The 25,841-nt window shown below is 41.3% G+C and overlaps 1 protein-coding gene across 4 annotated transcripts in view; it reads left to right on the top strand.

Annotated features, from left to right (window-relative positions):
* Positions 1 to 2,673: 2,673 nt before the first annotated feature.
* The window catches only part of st3gal3b (ST3 beta-galactoside alpha-2,3-sialyltransferase 3b), a 56,661-nt gene continuing 33,493 nt past the window's right edge, over positions 2,674 to 25,841 (top strand). Inside the window, exons 1-7 of one of the 4 annotated variants that reach the window (XM_075484169.1) lie at positions 2,674 to 3,173; positions 4,901 to 5,048; positions 16,785 to 16,847; positions 17,325 to 17,366; positions 18,946 to 18,988; positions 20,213 to 20,305; positions 25,507 to 25,601. In XM_075484169.1, the coding sequence (XP_075340284.1) occupies positions 4,940 to 5,048; positions 16,785 to 16,847; positions 17,325 to 17,366; positions 18,946 to 18,988; positions 20,213 to 20,305; positions 25,507 to 25,601 (445 nt within the window). In that variant the 5' untranslated portion in view covers positions 2,674 to 3,173; positions 4,901 to 4,939. Of the gene's footprint in view, positions 3,174 to 4,900; positions 5,049 to 16,784; positions 16,848 to 17,324; positions 17,367 to 18,151; positions 18,658 to 18,945; positions 18,989 to 20,212; positions 20,306 to 25,506; positions 25,602 to 25,841 lie in introns of those variants that run through there. The other 3 variants (XM_075484170.1, XM_075484171.1, XM_075484173.1) reach the window with 3 other exon arrangements.

Below are 25,841 nucleotides of genomic sequence, written 5' to 3' on the forward strand. Positions count from 1 at the left end.
CACATGCGTGACGTCACTCGGGATGCAATACTGACAATAAATGTGTATTTTAAACAAATCTAGTGAGTCTAAAAAATCAAACCAAGTGCCGTTTGAAAGGATAATTTATCCTGCCTTTAGGAAAATTAAAATGAAAAAATATAAAAAATTATATCCAAAGCAATGGCTGGATCTAAGGTGGATTTCATAGTACCACCATAGAGTTCGGCGTGCTCTGCACTGCTTCGTTGGCGCCCCTAGAGTGCAGTACCACCCGGAAATAGCCGCCAGTTTTCCCTCTCCTCATAATAGAGACTCTCTGGCGTAACTTGATTGGCTGCCGTTGGATGAATTGAGACAGGGATCGATTGCTTCTCCCTGTTTACCCGGATGTTGAGTCTGGTTCTTTTTCCACTGAATTTTTAGATGTTGAATTTTTTTCCACTGATTTTATTTTTTAGAAATTGATTTTTTTTTTACACTGTTGGTTTTTCAAATTCAAAATCGGATTTTGATGCTGTAAAAATTCAATATTAGAAATTCGTATTCAAACTCTGATGGCACAGAAAAACTTCCATAGCAATGCTTTTATTTTATGTAAAGCACTTTGAATTGTTTTGTACATGAAATGTGCTATACAAATGATCTTAACTTGACAAACATGAATTTCTTAGATGCATCTATCTCACAAGGTCACATTGCTTAATTTACAACTACAAACTCTCAAACTATTTGTGAACATTGATTTATCGGCTTAAGACATACACAGTATAACTCAAATCTCTCATTAAGAGAAATGCATCATTTCTCTTGAAGAGACTTTTTTTTGAAAAACACAACTCCTCCTTACTAACAGGAAAAAACACTTAACAGTGTTCTTCCAAGACATGATAAGAGATTGGAAAATGTCACATTTGTATATTCATTCCCTCTTACATGTTGGATTTATTGGCTAACGGCCATGAAGTTTTTCCATTTCACCAATGTGTCCCAAACTAGCTCTGAAAAGGTCTGTCATCCCACAACATTTCAATGGGTTAAGAATGTGTGTTTGTGCATATGTCTCAGCATTTCCTTGCATAAGTATCTTATTCTCCTGGCTCAAACTAATCTCCTGACCCTAGATGGAGAACAGTGGGTGAGCAGATTCTATTTCTTGCTTGATTCGATATCAATAGATTGGTGTGCATCTAGGCCACACTCTTAGCAGAGCATATACAGAAGACTGCCGCCTCCCATCCTCTTTAGCCTTGGCTCTCGGCCAAACAACTGCTTAAGTAGGATGTGAGGCCTCGTGAATGTCAGGGCACGAGTAAGATGCACGGTCCTCAAGCAAAACTTAATAAGCAGAGTAACCCAAGAAGGTGTGAGGGACAGGAGTATGGATCTGCTGCCACATCACAATCTCCCGAGAACAGCTATGTGATACAGGAAAGCCCAACTGGGACTGCGGCAGCATATAAAGCCAGCAGGAGTCATGTACATTAAGCATCTTAAATGGCATAATTTCATTGTAAGCAACAAGTGGATGTTTTACTCATTTTAAAATTATTACTTCCGCTCTTGGAGTTTAACAATAGTGTCTGTTCAGCTTCAGCGGAGCCTCCCACACTCCCTCACTTTAAGCTGCCTTTTGCTATCGTGCTCATGATTTGCACTGAAGGTGTTGAAAGATGTAAGAGCTTATATTTTCATTCAAAAAGAGTATGTTTAGATCTCTAAAAATGACACAAAGGTTACATGCCCTTTGTGGTTTGTCAAAACCATTCGTGATTATCTTCGGAAGGACGTGAGGTACACTTAGGAAAAGCACACCAACTCAGGAGAAAAGCAAGAAATGACAATTATCAGTGGATTATTGTTTTTTTTTGTTTGTTTGTTTCACTTTACATTGTACAGTGTCACAAAAGTTTTCTTGGATGTTGATTTAAAAAAAAAACATTGGCCATTTGTGTCCAACACAACCCAAACAATGTTTGAAAAGGCAAGGCAAGGCAAGGCATCTTTATTTATATAGCGCATTTCATACCACAGGCAACTCAATGTGCTTTACATAAAGACAAGGCATTTAAAAGATAAAAATTAAAACACAGTTAAAAGCAATCAAAGAAGAGGGGGAAAAAGAAAAATATAAAAAATAATCATTAATTAATTAATTTAAAAGTGAAGAGTGCAGATAAAATACTTTCAGGTGTCATATGCACAGCTAAATAGAACTGTTTTCAGCCTGGATTTAAACATTGTCAGAGTTGAGGCCTGTCTCACATCTTCTGGAAGACTGTTCCAGATGTTAGGAGCATAAAAGTGAAACACAGCCTCACCTTGTTTAGTCCTGACTCTGGGCACCAGCAGGAGACCCCTCCCTGAGGTTCTCAGAGCCCGAGTTGGTTCATATGGCTCTAACATGTCAGAGATGTACTTTGGCGCTTGACCATGAAGAGACTTGTACACGAGCAGAGCTGTTTTAAGAAGAGCCTTTACCTCAAGACATTTGACCAAATTGGCTTAATAATACACTAACTTGGCTTTAGTCTTAATAAAACTGTTTTGCTGATAGTCCATTAGAATTACAGCAATAATAACCTCAGAGTGGAATGACAACACACTGCCCACCTAGTCAATCAAAAAACATTGCTGGCCAAGCACATACCATTATATAGTGTGTTGTGGGACAGGCAGGTCAACAAGTTCTATACGTTACTGGATCTCTATTATTGCTGCTGAGCAAGGACCGTTACAGTTGTGTGGGGGGTTGGCCTGTGAGTTTGCTATAAATGCATTCAAGCAAAAGTCAGTTCCAACGCAACGTTAACAACTGATGAGCGGAGAGAAGCACCTCATGAAGGAAAAGCTGAAAAGAGACATCCATGCGCGCTGTTCTGTAACAGGAAGGGGGCATCCGAAGTCACAGAAACATTTCATGTGACTGACTGACACACTACTTCCTTGGAGAATAGTGGAGATCATGTCGGTGATGCAAGTGCTTTCTCTTCATGCCTATTTTGAGGTATACTAGAGCCGGTGGAAAACGCGCAGCCAGGCTTGGTCGTCTTGAGCCACCGACTTCCACAGATTTCAGAAACATGGCTCGGAAAGGAAGGAGAACGCGGTTGTTTTTATCCACCACAACGTCATTTGATCTAAGACATTGACCTTTTTTTTTTTTTTACCCATGGACTTTAAGGAAAACAAAGGTACGGTCTACAATGATCACAGTTTTATTGGAAATTGGACTGAGACGTCGTTACGCTGTGTTTTTAGTCGAAGGCGACGGTTAATTAAAGTAAACCGCTACTCCACGTTTTGTTCAGATTATCAGCCGAATCCGTTCAGTATTGTTGTCTCGACTTTGTTAAACGCCTTTAATGATACATGTTAGTATTCCAACATTTTCCAACGGTTTCGGCACGGCTTTTAAGATGCAAGATGCTACATTTCTCCACCAAGGCTGTTGTTAAACCGCAGGCCTACAGTTAGGGATCAAGGCATATTCCCACTATGCCAACGTAGCGTTGTTAGCTTAGCGACTGGCTAACGTGAACAGCCGCTTTCTCGTCTGATTTTTCTACAACAGATTTTTCTCTCTGCCCGTTTTTTCCTAATAGTCTGGCAACAATTTTCTTGCTCGTAGTTGAGTTTAAGAACGTCGGGGGGCAAACTGACACCTCTCGGGATAAATAAGTAAGCCATTCGTAAAGACTTTTAAGTACAACAGGATTCAATCAGGTCGCAAAGTTCCGTTATGTTTGTCTTGCTAGCTGCCGAACTCGGATTAAGAAATGAACCCGGCTCTCTAAAACAACGAGGGAGGTTAGTTTATTTGGAATTTGCTAAGTAAATGGCTTAAATTCCACGACTTTAAAGTTGAAGTGGAGACCCAACCTTTTGACATGGCCTGAAATACAATTCCAACTAAGCATGCAGATTAAAGGAATTACGGTATTTTGAGGTGACCAATTTGATGCCGTTCATTTCCGACCGTTGCTTAAACCACTTTGGGATTATAGGTAACTTCGGCGGTTGTTTTAGTGTTACATGCTTAACTTCCATGCTTATTTTTCACCTTATTGTTGTCTGAAATTTTCACTTCGCTCTGTAGTATTATATGGTCATGAGCTAATAGATGCCATGAATCACAGCATGCTGTACAGCATTCAACAAGTTGTATTAGCTTTATCATTGGACTCCAGCCTTGGTGTGTCCTGTACAGATCCATTATACATGGGCTCTGCCATGTGCTGTTTTTCATTTGAGTTATTTCCTTTTTACAAGTTCGTTATCAGAAGAAAGTGCACCCTGTAACTGCCCTGCTGTGTCAGATAACTACTCTGTTAACACATTTTACATGTAAAGAATGCAAGAAAGTCCACATGGTGTACACCGTGTAGAGGCTGGGACTTGTGGATTATGGACTTTTGAAAAGCATGGGGTTTGTAGATGTCTGCTTTGACACACCTGTGCTACAGCAGCTGTGCAAGTCCTTCATCACTTTCCCATAGCAGTTCTCAACATGATGGAGAACCCATCTAAATCTATTCATGGATGTTTCACTTGAGAAATTCTGCATAGCACGTTGTGTATCAAGCTGTAGATTACTGTCATATTACAACTGTGGTAACTGACTCCCCAAACTTGTTGAGAATAACTAGTGTTGGTGACTTCCTTTTACCATGCTGCTGTCATGCTTTCAGTTGGGGTGTGGTTTCTTTTAACCGTATGTGAACAACTTTGTTTTTAGAGAGAGGTGTTTAGCGGATGTTTTGGTGACTGCTACATTGCAGTTGCTTGCTGCTTCCTCAGCTATCACTGAGGATTTTCCCATCGCTCTGTTGCTTTTGTCAGCACCGTATATATCTGCTGCTAATAGCTTCTCTGTGGGGATGTGTAAATGAGTCATCCTGCTCTCCACTTGTCATCACAGGTGATGACCTGGATCGTACCATGTAAATGACTGAAGACCATGAAGCCCACACACAAGCTGCTATTTGTCCTGTGTCCGGTACTGGTTCTGGGCTTTATTTACTACTCTTCCTGGAAGCTCCACCTGCATGTATGGGGCCAGAAGCCTCGTAAGTCACATCTTCAGTCTGATTAACTGTTCCGTTCATTATTTACGTCACCATCCATTTGCCGTAATCTTTTTTAAACCTAGCATCCTTAGTTTTTAATTGTGACTGTGTGTCTGCCTCTCTGTGCTGATTTACTGTTTTTTTTTTTTTTTTTTTTTTTTTTCTGTTTGGTTGTATTTCATAAACACACCTGTGAACAACTGGTATGTTTGTGTGTTGACTTCTCAAAATCTGTGTTTCTGATGTGAAATTGGGTAAGCATTCATTTCACTGAAGCCCAGAAAGGTGCTGGGACAGTGTAATAAGATTTTTTTGCACATTCTGTAGAAAATCTGTGCATACACCCATGTTGGTTGTCTCACAGATGCAAAGTTATTAACAGTACTCTACCAAGGTAATGGTTAAAATATCTTAATTTTAGCTAAAAAAACTTCTTAAATTTGTTTTCTTCAATCTATATTGAAGTTAAGAGGAAAGACTTTTAGAGATTTTCATGCTGCGTTGTTATAACTCTGAGCCCCCAACTGAAACCGTGCTCGACTGTTATTATTAAAACGTATTGAGAGGACATGCCTGTTACTTTCCACTGAAAATACCCCTGATGTGTTTGGGTGTTGCTCATGATTTCCTTGCAAGTTTGATAGGATTTTTTTTTCCAAATTTAGAGAAGTTGTAATGTTGGCTGAGTAAGAAAAGTTCAGATTCAGCTTGTACTACCTGGTGGCCAGCAGAGGGGGCCAGAAGATTTCTCTTTATCTATTTATCCCCTCTCCACATAATGTGACTTGTCAGGAAGTCGAGTCTGGCAGAAACAACGCGAATGATGGTGTTTTAAAGTTGATCAACAGCCTAAGAAAAGGGACAATATACTATTTAAAATGTAGGGTTTTCGTTAAATGTTTATCTACCCTATTTTGCATCCTGAATATACAGCCCCAAAATGCAAAAAAGGTTGGGATGATGTGAAATTATGCAAAAGGAGGGTATCTGCGGGGTCTTAAAAAGTCTAAAATCCAATCATTTGAATTTAAGGCCTTAAAATCTCTAAAATTCTCTTGAAATCTCATAAAATGTCTTAAATACGATTTTAAAAGGTCTTAGAAATGTATTGACGTGACTTTTATTTAAAACAAATGTATGAACTTGAGCTTTTAAATGTTTGGGTTTTTGAGGACGCTGTAACGGAACTAAAGTACCTGCCGGTCGGAATTCATCGAACACAACCTGCTACAGTTTGCTGTTCGTGGCTGCTTGCAGCGCCGTGACTGAGGAGTGGCTAATCAGTTAACACTTTGGTTAAGATGGGTAAATGCAAATTTGACAATTTGTGGCTTCAGAACGAACACTTTACCTCATGGTTGAAGCCGGTTGATTGAAATATTTATGAAGCACACTGCACAGAAAAGTTTGAAACTTGGCACACTGGGCATCAAGACGTTGGAGTCCCACGCCAAATCTCAAAGGCATAAAGCGGTCTTAAAGTGCCAGCAGCAAACGCTGTCCATCAGCCAGTATTATTCCCCATCAGGATCTGGACCCAGTCTGCTCCAGCTGACTTCCGGGCAGCGTTTGGCTCTACGCCCACACTAAGAGCAGAGCTGCTCTGGACTCTTCACACGGTAGCGAAGCACCAGTGAAATACTGGCAATGAGAACATTGATGAGCTGTTCCAGACCATGTTCCCGGATTCTGAGATAACCAAAACGTTTAAATGTGGAAAAGACAAGGTGGCGTACATCGCGCGATTTGGATTAGCCGATTTCATCAAGAGAGACCTTATATCCAAAGTTAAAGGGATAGTTCGCCTCTTTTGACATGAAGCTGTATGACATCCCATATTAGCAATATCATTTATGAACATTTTCTTACCCCCTGCTGCGTCCTGTGAGCCGAGTTCCAGCCTCGTTTTGGCGTTGACAAAGGTAGTCCGGCTAGTTGGCTGGGGCTTGAAAAATAAAGCGTCTTGCTTCTCAAAACAATATGCGTTCAACAGAGTGATACATTTGCATCACAAAATCATTCTCCAGGAAAAAGTCAGACCTCACAATCGCTTGGCGCTATTTTTTTCTCTACCTTTGTATCACTGGCTGCTGTGTAAACTGTGCAGACCGAGCAGTCGCCTGCTTCCGAGCAGTAAACACCGTAACAGGCGCGGCTGTCGTCAGGCGGCTGCACGCAGTGATAAGAAAGGGAGAGAAAATGAGGCCAAGCGATTGTGAGCTCTGACTTTTTCCTGGACAACGATTCTGTGATGCAAATGTATTACTCTTTTGAACGCATATTGTTTTGAGAAGCAAAATGCTTTATTTTTTAAGCCCCAGCCAACTAGCCGGACTACCTTCATCAACACCAAAACGAGGCTGGAACGCAGGTCACGGGACGCAGCGGGGGGCAAGAAAATGTTCATAAATAATATTGCTAGTATGGGATGTCATACAGCTTCATGTCAAAAGAGGCAAACTATTCCTTTAAAGGGGAACTCCGGGGCATTTGAAGCGCATTTCCATTGCTAGAGGTTGTCAAATACTGACGGTAGGACACAGACCAGTGCAAATCGGCGCTCCCTGTGAAGCGATTGCGCTGTTTGCGCAGCCTGTCATGCTAACCAAATACGTGGTGGCTAAGGGGCAAGAGCTAAACCTTCCACGTAAAACAACAACTTGCACACTGCAGAAACGTCACACCACTTTAAAAACCATATGCATGGTTCTCACATTACTGGCATGGGGACGTTACAAAACAACTTTATAAACAGCATGTCACTTACCTCTTGTCGGTAGGCGCGCGCATGTGAAAGCCCAAAAGAGTCAATGGACGATAATCCCATATACAAAGCAATTATCTTCTCTAGAAAAACTGCGTTCAAGTATTTAAAACATTACAACAATATTACTGGGCATGTATTGTTGTAATGTTTGGAGAGCCGTCGACAGCTAATGGAGAGGGGGTGTGTCTCTCAGGCTATCTGGCTCGGCTCGGAGCCCTTAACGACCTGCCATGAAGCAGTAGTTCTCGGCTCTCGTGTGTCGCGAGACTTCCAGAGGTAAACAAAGCACGCGGCGCCACAGGCAAAGTTGCAAGCGCTGTTTCGGTCTAGGGCCACCAGATGGAGATGGAAATGTCACTGTTTTCATCTGAACGGGTCAGCCAAGCAATCTGATGATTGCCAAGCAATTTTATGACCATGAAAAAGTTGCATTGTGCCGCTTTAATCTATTTTCAATTCCCTGCACCAGGAGTTCCCTCCTTAACTTTTCAAACAACTCAGTTGACCCTTAAGGCTCTAGCATGGTTGTTGCGTCTGCTCGCGCGAGCGGTGTTGATGACGTCACGAGTTCGTGCCCGCCATAGGACCCTATATAGTGGCGCAAGTCGTTGCGCGCCAGTCGTTGCAATTTTCTCCGTCACCGAGGTGGCGCTGCTACGTTAAGGGTACCTCTACTCTACAACCACGAAAGTGGAGAAGAAAACAATGCCGCTGTCAAGAGCAGGAATACTGTAATTAATGATACTGCTGCAGTTTTCGGATCATTTTAATTTTTTAATTCAGTTAAAAGAGGTGAAGGTTTGAAGCCCCCGGCATCAACAGAGTCTCTGCCCTCTTCTTTGCCTTCACGTATCTGTCCCGTAGCTTCTTCCACACATTCTTACAGAACTCTCCCTCTTTCCCCAAAGTTCTGCCCATCTCTGTGCACCAGTTTTGGGAGTTTACGTGCTCCCTGTGCTGTTTCACTGCAGTTTCGTACAGCTGTCTGTACAAACGCACCTCCTCACTGAGCCTGGTCTCACATTGGTCCATCCGGTTCGTTGTGCTCGGCGCCGCCAAGTTACAAAAATCGACTGGTGCACGAGAACGCGCTGCGCCGTCTTTTCAAGGGAAGCGCCATGCCTGAAACGTCATTTTGACGTCACGGTGCGACACCGTCGTGACAGACGCGGCAACCATGCTACCGCCTTTAACCCATTGAGGCCGGGAAAGCATTGCCGCATTTCTACCTTTAAAGCCGGGGGCGCTGTTGCGTTATTCTACCTTTAAGGCCGGGAAAGCGTACACGACTTTTTTCATGTATACGGTTGTTTTGCACCAATTATTGACCTCTGCGCCAATTAAATGCATTATAATAGACACGTGAGAGTGTCGTCATGTTCCTCGTGTCATTGTTTTGAAGTTAAGTTATATCAAACAAGCATGGAGGACTTTCAGTGGGAAGACATTTCAGACGGTAGCGATTGTGAGGAATTTCTTGGCTTTGATGATGCTGATGAACGTGCTGACCCAATTGATGGAGATTTATGGCTAGCACATATGTTTGAAGATGACGATAATGACGAGGATGATTTTGAAGGGTTTGAATGTGAGTGGAAGACTGACAATTACCACCGTAATCGACGGAGAGATTTCAACCGCACACCAGGGGAGAAAGTGGATTTACCTGCAGATGCCACACCGTTGCAGGCATTTAATCATATTTTTACTGAGGAGCTTTGGGCGCATCTCGTGTCCGAGACGAATAGATACAGTGACCAGGTACTTCAGACTCCAGCTCGAGCAAAGATGGCAAGGTGGTCACACGTAACTGTGCCGGAGATGAAAACATTTATTGGAATGTGTATGGGCTCCTTGTGCTGCCAGTACGAAAAGATTACTGGCGATAAAATAAATAAATAATTTAAATATAAAATTAAATTTTATTTTATTTTATTACTGTTTTCTAATTGAAAATAGCGCTGTTCCTGCACTTTACTTTTTATTTTATTTTATTACTGTTTTTTTATTGAAAATAGTGCTCTTCCTGCACTTTACTTTTTACATTTTCTATTTTCGTGAAGGTGTATGTAAATAAACTCAATTTCCAAAGAAAGCCACAGGTGTAAGCTCTCAAATACTTTTTGAATTTTGTTTCTATCTGCTACAGAGGCTGAGAAATCAATCATTTAGTAGGCGTTGACACAATTGCTGAATTTCCAGAAAAACTTCAGGTTTTAGGGGGTCTTTCTGAAATCGCCCATAGGTTTTACAGGCATTCTTTTCCAGGCGTTTTAGGCCTAAATGGGTTAAGATGTAGTGTATCACATCCTCAAAGCAGGTAGCATGGGAGGGAACTGAAAACGCTTGATGTGGTGTCATTATGTTAACTTTTCACTGTTCTCTTGCATTTCTGTGTTAACATAACAGACTTTCTATTTGAATTCTATCCTGTTTGTCATTAATTTTGCACTAAAACCGCATAATATCTATGTGAAAAAGGCAGAGAATTTAGTTTATTCTTTTCTTACCACACAACAGCACAAAAAAAGGAAAGAGGCTTCCATTGCAGTGAAAAATATTGGCTTTCTACAGTGTTGTGGTACCAGATGTTTGGCTTAAATAAAGTCGAAAGGGAAACCGAACATGTGGACAACATCTCCTGCTCTCTGTTCAGGTCAGCTAAGCTGTGCTGTGCTGTGCTGTGCTGTCTGGCTGAAAAGATCAAATCGGATTAATCACTTTTCTGTCTTGGTTGTATTGTATGGACTCACTGATCCATGGATAGGGATGGGAATTAAGAATTTAGCAAATCCGGTTCCATTATTGATATCGATTCGGTTCCTTATCGATTCTCATGCAGTTATATAGTAAAATATATAACTCTATATATATATATATATATATATATAAACTCTGCCTCACTCTTGCAGTCCTCGTCAAGTAAATGTTAATATCAGATAAAAATTATTCCTACAGTATGTTGCTAACATTATTACTGCAGGGCTCTGAAGTTTTGAATGAAGGCAAAATTTAATTTTTGCAGCCTGTTGGGTTGGAGGATAGGGTTATATTATCTTTTTTTTTTTTTTTTTTTTCAGCGTGAGGAATACAGTGTGTGGCGAGAGTGCGTGACAAAAGACCCAAAAGCGTGACTGTCACTCAATGCGTGAGACTTGAGAGCCCTGCGTTACCCTGGACTTTTGAGCCGGAAGACGCTGTGCCACAAGCTCCCCCGCGAGAGTCGCCGCCATCGCTTAGCAGCGTGTCAAAGACTGTGTACATTCGTGCAAAGTAACTGCATGCTGTGTGGTCAAATGTTTCAGCATGTTGGAGGTATTTCCTCCCCTTTGATTTGATCACAGTTCTGCACGTGTTGCAACAAACCCTAGTTTTGTCCTTTTTGGTGAAATATAACCAAACTTTGGAGCGCTTCTGCCTGGACGTTGATGTTGGAAACATCCTGAGCCAAAACACGAAGCGTGCACATGACGTCATAGTGCAAACGCGTCAGACGTTAGCAGAGCCTATAAACGGGATCGTTAGGCAGGCGGATTAACGATTCCAAGGAATCAAACTAGTCGATTCCCATCCCTATCCATGGATGAGTGAAATATATAGGCTTATGCTCTGGTCATCATATACAGCAACAAGAGCGCCTTACTGTACTCCATGTAGGGTGTATGAAACATCACCGGGAGTCATGTTGATCATGTTTAAAGAAATGAAAAAGGTGAGCGCTGCTGCTTGAACATGATTTGTTTTCAACAAGCTGGCATCCTATCATACCGATGTGTATGGGCTGCTTGTACCAGTGGACTGTGGCGGTGACCCGGTTTGACATGCTGCAGATTAACCAGATGGTCACCACTTTCAGGAGGGTTGTGCCCACCTGCTTTTCCCTTTTTCAATCCTATGTTGTGATTTATGTTAACTGTTGAAGTCACACCTGTTGTCATTGATCAGATCAGAGCAGCACCTTGTGTCCGCTGTTTTCTTCCTATGCTATGTTGGAATTTTCAACCAGGAGCTGGAGGCAGCATTTCCTGTGGCCACTTGTTTTACACCATCTTTAACACTGCTATCTCAGCTTCCTTAGACTGTCCGTTTCAGAGCAGATTTTTGTAAGCATTCTTGTGTCAGCTACTGTGTATGTTTGACACTTGTAAGGCTGAAGTGACGAGGGGCCCCTCGCTTGTGGAAATTCTCTCTGTTTTGTAGTGCTATGTGAACAGGATTGAAAAGTAAGGCTGTTGATGTACTACTTCCTGTTAGCGGTCTCTGTGTTGCTGGCAGTTGATGTGGAAATAGCTGTGGTGCATTAAATGCACACATCATGCTGCCTTCAGCAATCCTGCTTTATGTACATATTGTGTAGCTGAAAAAGTTAGCAGACTTGCAACTCAACACATTGCATGTCAACACATTGTCTGACTGAAATTGTGATAAGAATTGTCAGTTGCCTAAAATCCTGGTTTTAGAACTGCAGCGTCTTCTGACAGAATTGCCATTCAGGTTCCTTTAAGATGACATCTGGGCAGAACATTTGGCTATACTTCCCTGTACAATGATCTCCCACGGAGAGAGTTCGAAAAGGCAGAGTGTTTTCAATGTTTCCTCACACGCCGACACTCCAGTGTTGGACATACTGCGCTCCACTTAAAGGGCACAGTCGAGCTGTAACAATGGCTCACTCAGCTGTGCTTCGAACCATGCTGACTGATGTGGACTTGATGAGAAAAACTTTCCCGGCCCTCTACAGCTGTCTCTGTAACGGTTTGACATGGCCATTAAAAAGATTGGTCAGCATTTGTGTAGATATGTTAAAGCGATACTCCGGAGTAGAATCAACCTGGGGTCATTTGAACCGTGATATCCAGCCAAGTAGCCCACCCGCAGTTTTTTCGATATTGGCTGAACATCAGCTGAGTTACTGAGTTATCCCGAATAGCTTCGTACAAGCGCTAACGGATCCTGGCAGTATCTCCAAAATTACCACACTAAAATCACATGCCATGACACCAAACTTCTACAGTAGTACAAATATGGTCTGTACTCACAAAATGATGCATTTGGAAGTTTGAAAATAGTCCAGGAGTTTATTATTATCAACACAAGCCTGATAGCTTTTCTGCTGCTAAAGCTGCGTCGACGTCACTTCTGGGAGCTTCAAAGTAAGATGAGGGTTGATCTACTACTGTATCAAATCAAATCAAATCAAATCAAATTTATTTATATAGCACATTTCATGTACAAACAGTTCAAAGTGCTTTACATAAAATAAAAGCATTGCAGCAGGGAATGCAAGAAGGATTAAAAATACATAAAAGAATATAAAGAGAAACAAATAAAATCATTTAAATGAATTTAAAAACAGGCAACAGTCTAGATAAGTTAAAAGATATTTCATGCATAGACACATGAGAAAAGAAATGTCTTTAACCTGGATTTAAAAATGTCTACATTAGGTGAAAGTTTAATCTCCTCTGGCAGTTTGTTCCACTTGTTTGCAGCATAACAGCTAAATGCTGCTTCTCCATGTTTAGTCTGGACTCTGGACTGGACCAGCTGACCTGAGTCCTTGGATCTAAGAGCTCTGCTGGGTTTATATTCCCTGAACATATCACAGATGTATTTTGGGCCTAAACCGTTCTGGGATTTGTAAACCATCAGCAGGCTTTTAAAATCTATTCTGTAACTGACTGGAAGCCAGTGTAAAGATTTTAAAACTGATGTGATGTGTTCAGATCTCTTAGTCCGGGTTAAAACTGTAGCAGCAGCGTTCTGGATGAGCTGCAGATGGTTAATGCTCTTTTTGGGAAGTCCAGTTAAAAGAACATTACAGTAATGGAGTCTACTGGAGATGAATGCATGGATGAGTTTCTCCTGGTCTTTTTGGGAGAGGAAACCTTTAATTCTGTTGATGTTTCTGAGATGGTAAAAAGCTGCCTTGGTGACAGCTTTGATGTGGCTGCTGAAAGTCAGATCTGAGTCTATCAACACTCCGAGGTTACCAACTTGGTCAGTGATTGTAAGGTCCAGAGTCTCAAGATATTTACCAACGCTGAACCTCTTCTCTTTGCTACCAAACAGAATGATCTCAGTTTTGTATTCATTTCATTGTAGAAAATTCTCTCTCATCCAGGTGTTTACTTCCTCCAGACACTGACACAGTACGTCTGCTGGGCTGCAGTCGTCCGGTGATAGAGACACATAAAGTTGTGTATCGTCTGCATAACTGTGATAATTGATGTTAAAATTCTGCAATATCTGACCCAAAGGGAGCATATACAAGTTAAACAGAAGAGGTCCAAGAATTGACCCCTGGGGGACTCCACAAGTCATGGCCACTCGCTCAGATTCATAGCTGCCAATTGTAACAAAATAACTCCGACCTTCTAAGTAGGACCTGAACCAGTTAAGGACCGCTCCAGAAAGTCCAACCCAGTTTTCCAGCCTGTGCAACAGGATTCTGTGATCTACAGTATCAAACGCAGCGCTGAGGTCCAACAGAACCAGGACTGAAACATTTCCAGAATCAGTATTCAACCTAATGTCGTTTAACACTTTGACCAGAGCTGTTTCAGTGCTGTGATGACGTCTGAAGCCTGATTGAAAGTTATCAAGACTTCCACTTTCATTCAGAAAGTCGTTGAGCTGGTTAAATACAACTTTCTCAATAATCTTAGATATAAAAGAGAGGTTAGACAACAAAGCAAGGCTGCTCAATTTCTCCATTGATAAAATAATTTCACAACTCTACAACATAAAAATTCATAAAAAAAACATGTAGAATATAGCATACTTTGTTGTCTACAGTAGTAGATCAACCCTCATCTTACTTTGAAGCTCCCAGAAGTGACGTCGACGCAGCTTTAGCAGTAGAGAAGCTATCAGGCTTGTGTTGATAATAATAAACTCCTGGACTATGTACAAACTTCCAAATGCATCGTTTTGTGAGTACAGACCATATTTGTACTACTGTAGAAGTTTGGTGTCATGGCATGTGATTTTAGTGTGGTAATTTTGGAGATACTGCCAGGATCCATTAACCCTTGTACGAAGCTATTCGGGATAACTCAGTAACTCAGCTGATGTTCAGCCAATATCGAAAAAACTGCGGGTGGGCTACTTGGCTGGATATCACGGTTCAAATGACCCCAGGGTGAATCTACTCCGGAGTATCGCTTTAAATAAGCAACAAAATCACCTGCCTATTGTAGAAGTTTCTTTAAGAACTTTGAAAACGGCGTAGTGGTTTACAGCTCGTTTCCGTTATCCTTAAAGGTGACGGAAATATGTGCAGATGTGCGGTAAACCTTTTTTTCGCTGCTTGCAGTTACAAGATAATTTCTAAGATGAAATGTCATGGCTCGTGAAAATAGGAATCTAGAAAAACGGGTGTGCATTGATACAGATTATCTGTGCCTTGAAAAAGAATGTCTTTCTGAGTTTCAGAAGCATTGCGTTCAGCAGCTGCTCAAGGAGCACGCCCTAAATACTCTTGATCCAGCTTGGTTTTCAGCATTAGGGATCATCTTCTCACCCGTCTCGTCTCAGAGCTGTAGTGGTCTACCTATACAGTTTCAGCTGGAACAGTTGAAGTTTACTAATTAGGGAATTGGATCTGCCAGAGCTCTCACAGGAGGGGTTTGTATTGTGCTTGCTGTCAGTTACAAAAGGGCACAAGTGTACAGAGAAATGTATGTTTACATAGTTCTGTGATGTGTTCTTGTCGCAGGAAACATATTTGCCCGTGAGCTGTTGTACAGAATAGAATAGAATCGAATGCCTTTATTGTCATTGCATTTAAATACGACGGAATTGGAGAACTGCTCCAGAAAGGTGCCTCATTGCAAACGCATCCATTCCGTAAAGCACTCACTCTCACACATCATTCTTTTCAAACACACACACCCTCACCTACACATAAATACATCTCACACTTCATCATTGCAGCCATTAACACATCCTTTGCAAATGTGCATACCATAAAGCACAAAGATGTGCACTTTCAATCCCACTCTTTGGGGAATAATGATTGGTGTTCATGTTAAATGATAAAGCGCATCAGAGTAATGTGCATAATAATTAGGGGGGTTTTAGCTTCATCATTTAAGACGCTTGGGGGCAGAAGCTGTTCCTGCATCTGCTCGTCCTTGTTTTCAGACACCTGTAACATCTCCCGGTTTGAAAAACTTTCAAACCGTGAGTAACCAGGGTGAAAGCAATTTTTTATTTTTTTTTTTTATTTTTTTTTTGGGGCTTTTGAGAGAAATTTTGAGTCAGATATTGCCTCCAAAGAGGGAAGAGGACAGCCAACGATATTTTGGGCTTTGTTTATCACTCTGTGCGTACTACCGCAGAGCATCCAGTGTAACACACAGTCGCACGGTACGCAATGATGCTCCCTGCGGTCGAATGGTAGAAGAGCGTCAGCAGCGAGGAGTCCTAGCTGATAACGGTATCTGCATGAAATAGCATCACAGCTGTTCTTTGGTGAATTTGATGCATATTTATTTTTATTTGGGAGAACATAGTTAATTGACACTGGGCAATTTTTCTTTTTTATGTGAATGAAATGATCCTGACATGGCCTAGAATTAAAGGAGATGCTCAGTTACTGCCAAATTCTACAAACAAAATGAACACAACTTTTCGTCACGGTGATTAACTACAGATTTTCATTGTTACAACAAATTAAAAACCAAACCAAAAAGTAATTTGAGCATGTTTGTTAGCCTGAACGGTTGCTGCTGTATTCTGCTGAATGTGATGTTTAAGATGGGAGACGCGGAGAATGAAGCCATGCCTTTGGTTTCCTTTTTGTTTGTGTATACGTCTGTTGTTCTGTCCTTGTTTTGCTTACATTGACATTCATTTAAAATCCATTCTGAATTCTGTGGTCCTAGTTCATTTTTGTTGAGATCATGGTTGCCTCCACAGCTGATGATGATCTTATGTCAGTGCTAACCCCCTTTTGTTTCCAGAGAAAGATGCAGAAGAGACAACAGTAGTCCTGACTAAAGTTGCTGAAGTGAAAAGAATCACAGGTAGAGGCACTGGGACCCTGCCCACATGTACTGCGTGACTATTGTGAGACAAGTGGCTTAATTGTTAAGACCTCCCCCCTCACTGGCACATAAATCTTTGCAATGGCAGCATTGACAGCTTTCATTATCATTTCTCTACCTTTTTTTTGTTTGTTTGTGTGTAGTATCAAATGTTTGTGCTCATTCTCTCATCCGGTCTTCATGGGTACTTCTCAATAACCTGTGTTTTAATAATCACAAACACAATAAAGCAGTTAATTTTCTACTTCATTGGGGCTTTCGGTCTTTGGGAAAAAAAATAAAGAATTTTACGACTTAGAATTTTAAATCAGTGTCCTCGGATTAAAGCAACTAACCAATTTTTATCCCCTCTCTCTTTTTTTTTTTCCTCTTAAAAGAAAATATTTCTGCACTAAACCCAATTCTACCACAACAGACTTACCTCAAATGGTGCTAAATGACCCTTTTGTGTTTCAGAGATGGAAACGGACATCACCGTTGGACGAATAGTAGGCTCAGGTACATCTGCAGCCCCACCAGTCGAATCCCTCTCAAACCTTGTTGTCCCTTTAAAACCCTGGGATAGGTCAGGAGCTTCTTTTGGGTTAAGAAACTAGGAACTTTTTCTTTTCTAAGTTTTGCAGCTTTGTCAGTCAGATCTATTCTCAACCAGAAAAGTTGCATATTTAAAGCTGCCGTCGGCAGGTTTTCAAAATTCCGAGTCTAAAGTTGGAAAATTCGAACTGATACAACTTTCAGGTCCCTCCCCCAACCTCTACCAAGCTCCAAATCGCCCCCCAAACCCCTCCCCCTCTGTGGACGAGGTTGTGCACGTGAGTTCACACCAGTGTGAGCGCACACAAGCTGGGGCAGACTCACGCTCAGCAGCGTGTGCACAAGCTGTGATTGACAGGTAGGATTCCTCCACCCTAACTTGATTGGTTAAAAACAGCCGGGAGTGCTCGGTTTTTGCAAGCATGATTACAGGCTTCAGAGGGAGCTACAGATTTCGTTATTTATCCTAAACAGCCTATTTAATATTCTACTTCCAGAATCCCATGACAGTTCAAGCTAATATGACCAAAAAAAAGTTGCCGACCGCAGCTTTAATAAGCTTTAAATAAATCCAAGTTCTAGTCATCAAACACTCAGTTTAGTTTAGTTGGAATGAAACCTCTCCCCAGTCGTCATCCTCCATATGAAGCTCCAGTGTTTTACAACACTGCCCTCTGTTGTCGTAGCTTGGTAACATATGGCAGTGAGGTATTTTACTGGAGTTTTGGTGCTTACTTTTGTAAGAGACCTTTTAGGATCAACATTTTTCTTTCTCTGCAGTACGAACCTGCAGCTTCAGTTTCTTCCAAGTTGCCTCGTCTTTCCCTCTGGCTGCTTAATGCTTCTCAACTTAATGCACACAGACTCAATCCCTCACCTTGCCTCTTGCAAGTTACCATCTCCAAGGCAGTGCTTGGATCCTGCCCTACTCGGTTGTCTTACATTCCCATTGTCTTTTTCTTTTATCTTTGTTCTCCAGTTTCTCTTTGAAGACAAGAACCACAACTACAGGAGTAATACTGTGCTATTCCTACTTTCAACTAATGCTTACGTTCAACTCAGTCCTCACATTATTCTGCTGACAGAAATTGGTAGACTGTAAACTATTTTGAAAAATGGAAGACTGAAATAGAAACTCAAATGACACATTTTGAAATAAACTTTTCATTTCACATCAAATAATTTCCTCCTGGTTTTCTGTGCTCTTCTGTCTTCTACCTCAATGCTTCACCAGGCACCTACTGGATGTCCATAGGTGATCCCTAACTTATTTTCTAACATTTTTTTTTTTTTTTAAATCTCAACAGATTGTTTTGGCCGGCTTCTTCCTAACCTTGCTTGTTTGTCACAAATACTTAATGCTTTTACATTTGCCATATTGTTTTCCTGTGAAAGCTACACCTGCCGTTTACAACTACAGCTTATAGTTAGAGGGCTGGTAGTTGAAATAATGTAGATTGGATGACTCTATAAAGGCCTCTATTTTTTTTATCCATGCACTTTGTGGACTCATCGCCATTTCTGTTCATCTTTTTTTTTCCAGTGTACGATAAGCAGGGCTTTCTGCTCCAGCTGGACACAAAACTGTGAGTAAATATATGTTTTTATGAATTAAATACTACTTTAAAGGAACACATTTACCACTGCAGAGAGTATTTCAAACTCTTGTGCTGAGGACTGTTGAAGTCCCTTTTAGACTCTATGATATATGATTTTACATCTGTGTTATTGAAAGACGCACTATTGCAGGTTTTTTGTTCAGTTGAGAAGCATGAAAATGTAAACGTTGGGCCAATTGGTCTAATTTGATGTCTTCTTTTTTTCAAACAAACTTACATTGCCACAAACACATGTGATGACAGCTGCAAAGATATTCCAGGTGGTCGGTGTAATAACTGGAGTCATTTGTGTGAATTGTTTGTCAGGCTGAGGAGCTGGTCCAGTAGATATTCATGCAGTCGCTTTCTCAGCATGTCAGTTGAAATGTGTAGAATTCCCCGAATTGGTTTGACACTTGAACTGTAGACTGCCAATGGAAGGTCCACACGGTGCTCCTTCGTTACCATGCAGACAGGCAGTACCCATGTGCTGTCAGGCTTCCAGTGTCTGTCCACACACTGCACACACAGTCTTTCAACACATACTTTAAGGTAGATTTCACATGGATCTTAATTTATATCTATAATGTCATTAATTATTCCATTTGAGCATAACCATATATTGCAGTTCATCTTAAAACTAGTAATTAGTATGTGACATAGGTCACTTAATCCTGCTGGTTGTCTTGACCAGTGAAAAAATACATCCTAGATTTCATTCTCACCAAATCCCTTTCCAGCAAAAGCCAAGTTGCAAGTGCATTTGAACGGGCTGAAATATAGTGCATGAGCATAGCGGAGCTTCCAATTATGTGCAAACATGCTGAAGTCACGCTGTTTCTGCTGCCATCTTTGATTTTGGACCTCACATAGTGAAAGACCCTGGCCCCTCTCCCTCCTCCCTGTTTATTTGAACTAGAATCATGGTGTACATCAGATTATTAATGATCACGGTAGTAATCGGGAGGTTCTAGACTTAGCACTGCTGGTGTGATTATTTAGACAAGGCCTCTCTGCTTTGTCCTGCCACACACGGCTGATAAACATAGCCGTTGCTGACTTCTTCAACCTTCTAAACAATCCACAGCCCTCTTTCTCCAAGAGACTGTTTGACAACTTGGTATTTTGAGGCTTTGAATTTGTCAGGACAACTGTACATCAGTTATAATGATGTGTTTGATTAATGTCTCTCTCTGTTTTGTTAATTTACAGGTCACTGGAGTTGACATACAAGTATGGCAACCTCAGCGAAGGGGCGTGCAAGCCAGGATATGTAGAAGCCAAGATGAACGCCATCTATCCTAAGTGAGAAGTGCTCTGTTCTGACTTTTGCGCATATTTTCTTGTAACACGTAGAGGTGGATTAGCCAACTAATTCTCAGATTGCACAAAGAACTTCATAAATCATTTTCATTTGGTGTTAACGGGAGAGAAGCTCTTAGTCGAGCATACCAAGGTCCATGATGTCACTCCTCAAGCCAACTAGGCCTTCAGGGTTTTTTATCAGAGATAAAGAAGCCTCCACATTCCTGTCCAATCTCGGTTTCAATCGTGTTTTTATCATTTTCTCCCCCACCACAAAAACTCAACTGTGTCCTTGTAATCCCCTGTTACACAATAGAACCTTTGTCACCCGAGCACAAGGTCTCCCATCTCTTCCTTGTCACATCATAGAGCCTTTAGAGGCTTTTTCTATGGGTGACACCAACTTCCTGTCCGGACTAATCATGAGATCTCTAGTACGCAGCCCACACAGTCCAAACAATCCTCCACGGCCCTCTTGATGTCATTGCTTCTTTTGATTTTTTTTTTTTTTTTTTTTTTTCTCTCCTCCCTTCATTTGGGCCTCTGTTTGTCACTATTCTCGGCTTGATCTGTAGAACATTGTCCCATTAGCTAATCTTGAAGCTAAGCAGGAGTAATTTTCCGCTTTGATTAACAACAGCCACTGGCACTTTAAGGAGTACTTGACCTAATTATGTGATTCAAATTCACCAACGCCATGTTTTAAGCAGCAGTATTGAACCATGCCCCTGAAGGGTCACAATAATAAGAAGCACAAAGCCTTCAATGAGGGAAAGAATGGAAGGTACCCGTTAAACAACCAAAAAAAAGAATCTATTTTTAAAAAAAGGTTTTGATCAAGACTTTTTTGCAGTGTATTCCTGGTCTTTTTGCCTTTATTTGACAGTGAAGATGATGGAGATGATAGAAACAAGGACAGAAAGCGCATGTGGTGTCACACTAAATGGCTGAACTGTTTTGGGGTCTTTCTATACCCAAGTACCTCTTGGCCCGACTGTTTCCAGTGGTTCTATGCAAAATTGATCAAACTTTTGAAATTGATAACTTTCCTCTACCCATATGAGAGGCTATGCAATAATGACTTCCTCTAATGAGCTGCACGTGTCGCAACAAAGTTTTGCACGACAAACTGGGATTCCACTAATTACCACCTTCTGCCAGGTCACACACAGATCAATGGGCTCCATTAGCACTACACTTTGTCCATTTTTTTTTTTTGCATTTTTGTGGTTCTCTGCATGAGTGTCATCGTCTGGTTGAGTGGACACAGTCGTGCAGTATGAATGTTAGGTTGTGATTTATTGTGGGCATATTTAAAGTAAATAAACCAATTAACATCTTATTTGTTAGCTTTATTTATTCCTGCCTGCTATGCATTTACCAAGCAAAACAAATCCATTTGAGTACTTATGGTAGCATTTCCAAATGGGTGTGGCCCACAGTTCAGTGGTTAAAGAAAACTACTTAACCTTTAGCGGTGAGGTCGTGTGGCTCCCCTTCTAATCATCTCCTGCTTCCTCCGTGTTTGTCTTCTCTGAAGGCCCGTGCCTTGCAGAGTCCAATTTATTTTACACACCTCCCTCTTCCCTCTGCTTTACCCAAAACTGTTTGTATTGGAGCCCTAAATCAAGTGTTGGCAGTGAACTTGAAGTGGCACGGTTATGAAAATATTGCTTGTGAGAGATGGACCCAGCAAAGGAAATGAGCACAATGCATCCCTACCTCCTGGCTGTTTTGGGAGTCCTCACTTTTTATTTAACATCAAGCAACCCCCTGTCTGTCTGCATTGTCAGGGCTCAGTGACTTGTAATGGGATCTTGTTATTTATAGCCCCTTATACCCTCAGAAGTCTTAAGTTTAATGAATCTCCATTTGTTTTGGCAGGACAGAAATCTCTGAGTGTGTATGCTTCTGTCAGGTGATGTGAGGAGCAGAGAAAGCCAAACACAAGTGCCTCATCTGAGTCTGTCTCTGCTCACATGCTGAAAAGGTGAAGATTAATGAGGATATCAAGGGCTGTTAACAGTGCTCGGAAGATGTTGAACCTAACCGGAAGGTATAGCAGTAGTGTCAGCCATGTTTAGTCATTATGCTTCAGAGATCCACGTACATCATGCGAGTCCATGGCAGTGTTAGGATAATAAGAGATCCATGATTCCTGCTGGGAAACAGCAGTTTGTGCTTATGTGTCCCCTTTTAATTTCACAGTTCCAAATTTCTTTGCTAGTTAGTGGTCTGTAGGCTCTGGGAGCCATAATTTATGTTTACTGAGTAAGTCTGTGTAATTACTGCTCAGCGCTAGCCATCATCCAGGATTTGTGAGTGTGCTGCTGGTGGTCTGGTTCTGGCCAGAAGAACAGTACATCAGTCTTTGTTTGTAAGTTCTGTATGTCTTGGAGCATATGAAAATATTGCACAATAACCATATTATTAGATTTTGGTACAGCCACCTAGATTAGTCTTTTCTGTGTGTGTTTACGGCACCTATAGAAAAATATGTCCATAAAGTTCTGTGCATATAAACATCGAAAGAGAAAAGACGAGAAAGACTGTCTCCTCCTGCTCTCTTCTGGCATCCCTCGAGCTATCACAGCGGTCATGAAAACACACATCCACCCTGAAGGCGCACTCGCAGAAGTGGCACTAAGCCCAGTACTCGGGTCACAGGCCTGACTAAAAGGAAATGGATTCTTTTGATTTTGGAGCTGCTATTAATCAGAGGAAACACATCCACACTTCCATAGACAGGATAAGGAAGAGGCGATGTTGGAGGTAGCAGTTCATGGGGCATTAAAACTTTAGTCACAGTTGTGTTTTTGAGTATTGGACTCTGTCTAATGTGGCTTGCTTCTGGCTGGTTTAGTTTAAACTGCGTTGTCCATCATGGGGAAACACATGCTTTTTGTATTTTAGGCATGCGCTTTGTTTGTTTTATGGAGGGACCTCCTAAATTGGGGAATGGTGAGGAATACTTCTTCCCTCCAATTACCTTTGTAGAAGCAGTTTAGCTCCAGACCCTTTAGAAAAAGGCATTTTATAAGTATGTTGACTCGCCAACATAGTGTCAGACCTGGTAGAGCAGTTATGTTGATGGATTATACACTACAGGTGCCTACCCTGTCCCCCCCCTGCCCTTCAGTTTCTATTACCTGCCTAGTTTTTGGCTGCTTTTGTCAGGGCTTTAATGCACGTGGCCCATGGGAGGTGGGAAATGGACTCAAGTCAAGTCAAGTTTATTGGTAAAGCACATTTCATGTACAAAACAATTGCTTTACATGAAAGCATTGCAGCGGGTAGTGGGAGAAGCATTAAAAATACATAAAGGATGTAAAAACAAATAAATACATTAATAATTAAAATGATTAAAAACAAGCAACAGTCTAGATAAATTCAAAGATACCATGCGGATTTCATGCATAGACACATGAGAAAATAAATGTTTTTAACCTGGATTTAAAAATGTCTCCATTTGGTGAAAGTTTAATCTCCACTTGCAGTTTGTTCCACTTGTTTGCAGCATAACAGCTAAATGCTGCTTCTCCATATTTAGTCTGGACTCTGGACTGGACTAACTGGACCTGAGTCCTTGGATCTAAGAGCTCTGCTAGATTTATATTCCCTGAACATATCACAGATGTATTTTGGGCCTAAACCGTTCTGGGATTTGTAAACCATCAGCAGGCTTTTAAAATCTATTCTGTGACTGACTGGAAGCCAGAGTAAAGATTTTAAAGCTGCTGTGATGTGTTCAGATCTCTTAGTCCGGGTTAAAACTCCAGCAGCAGCGTTCTGGATGAGCTGCAGATGTTTAATGCTCTTTTTGGGAAGTCCAGTTAAAAGAGCATTACGGTAATGGAGTCTACTGGAGAGGAAACCTTTAATTCTGTTGATGTTTCTGAGGTGGTAAAAAGCTGCCTTGGTGACAGCTTTGATGTGGCTGCTGAAAGTCAGATCTGAGTCTATCAACACTCCGAGGTTACCAACTTGGTCAGTGATTGTAAGGTCCAGAGTCTCAGGATATTTACCAACGCTGTCCCTCTTCTCTTTGATCCCAAACCGAATTATCTCAGTTTTGTTTTCATTTCATTGTAGAAAATTCTCTCTCATCCAGGTGTTTACTTCCTCCAGACACTGACACAGTACGTCTGCTGGGCTGCAGCCGTCCGGTGACAGAGACACATAAAGTTGTGTATCGTCTGCATAACTGTGATAACTGATGTTAAAGTTCTGGAATATCTGACCCAAAGGGAGCATATACAAGTTAAACAGAAGAGGTCCGAGAATTGACCCCTGGGGGACTCCCCAAGTCATGGCCACTCGCTCATATTCATAGCTGCCAATTGTAACAAAATAACTCCGACCTTCTAAGTAGGACCTGAACCAGTTAAGGACCGCTCCAGAAAGTCCAACCCAGTTTTCCAGCCTGTGCAACAGGATTCTGTGATCTACAGTATCAAACGCAGCGCTGAGGTCCAACAGAACCAGGACTGAAACATTTCCAGAATCAGTATTCAACCTAATGTCGTTTAACACTTTGACCAGAGCTGTTTCAGTGCTGTGATGACGTCTGAAGCCTGATTGAAAGTTATCAAGACTTCCACTTTCATTCAGAAAGTCGTTGAGCTGGTTAAATACAACTTTCTCAATAATCTTAGATATAAAAGAGAGGTTAGAGACAGGTCTGTAGTTGTTCATCATAGAGGCGTCTAGAGTTCTCTTCTTTAGGAGTGGCTTAATGGCAGCTGTCTTTAGTGACTTGGGGAAAAATGCCTGATGCCAGTGAGCTGTTAACTATTTGTAGGAGATCACTTTCTACTGAGGTAAAAACAGTTTTTAAAAAGTCGGATGGTATTATGTCCAGAGTGCAAGTTGTTGATTTCAGATGCCGAACTGTTTCCTCTAGGATTTTTAAATCAACAATATTAAATTGTGACATAACGTCAGAGTTATTTCTAGGTTTTAGACACAGATTAGTTTTCTTGTTTGTCTGTGTTGCGTGAATGTTTTCTCTAATTGTTTTGATTTTTGAGAAAAAGTATAGTGAGGGAATACAAAAGAGAATAAATAGTTCTTTCTCCAAAAAGGCTGGTTACAGGAGTAAGTATGCTAAGAAAAGTAATGATCTAAACATGCTGCATTAATGAAATGGGATGGGTTATTGAAAACTTTTTTCCTTCTTCCTTTTACTTCCTATCTTGCAGGTTCACAAAATCAGCTCCCATGTTTCTTGATCGGAACTTCAAACGACTAGCGAAAGTCAGCAATTACTTGCCTCCATTTGGTTTCAGAACACAAGGTAAAAATGTTCATCACAACTGTTCTCCACTTGTGTGTATATGTTGTATACTGTGCGTTACCTGCATATGTGCTCTCAAAGTCCTTAAGAACGACCACATGCCACTCCTATCAGGAAGCTTCAGCTCGCACTATGTGCTCTTCTGGCGTCACTGATGGAGCTTTTAATCCTGATTTAACGTGTCTCATTGGAGAATATTCTCTGTCCTTGGTTTTTCTGTTTGAATTTGTGCAAAATCTG

The sequence above is a fragment of the Odontesthes bonariensis genome, chromosome 14 (genome assembly GCF_027942865.1).
Source record: "Odontesthes bonariensis isolate fOdoBon6 chromosome 14, fOdoBon6.hap1, whole genome shotgun sequence".
Taxonomy (NCBI): Eukaryota; Metazoa; Chordata; class Actinopteri; order Atheriniformes; family Atherinopsidae; genus Odontesthes; species Odontesthes bonariensis.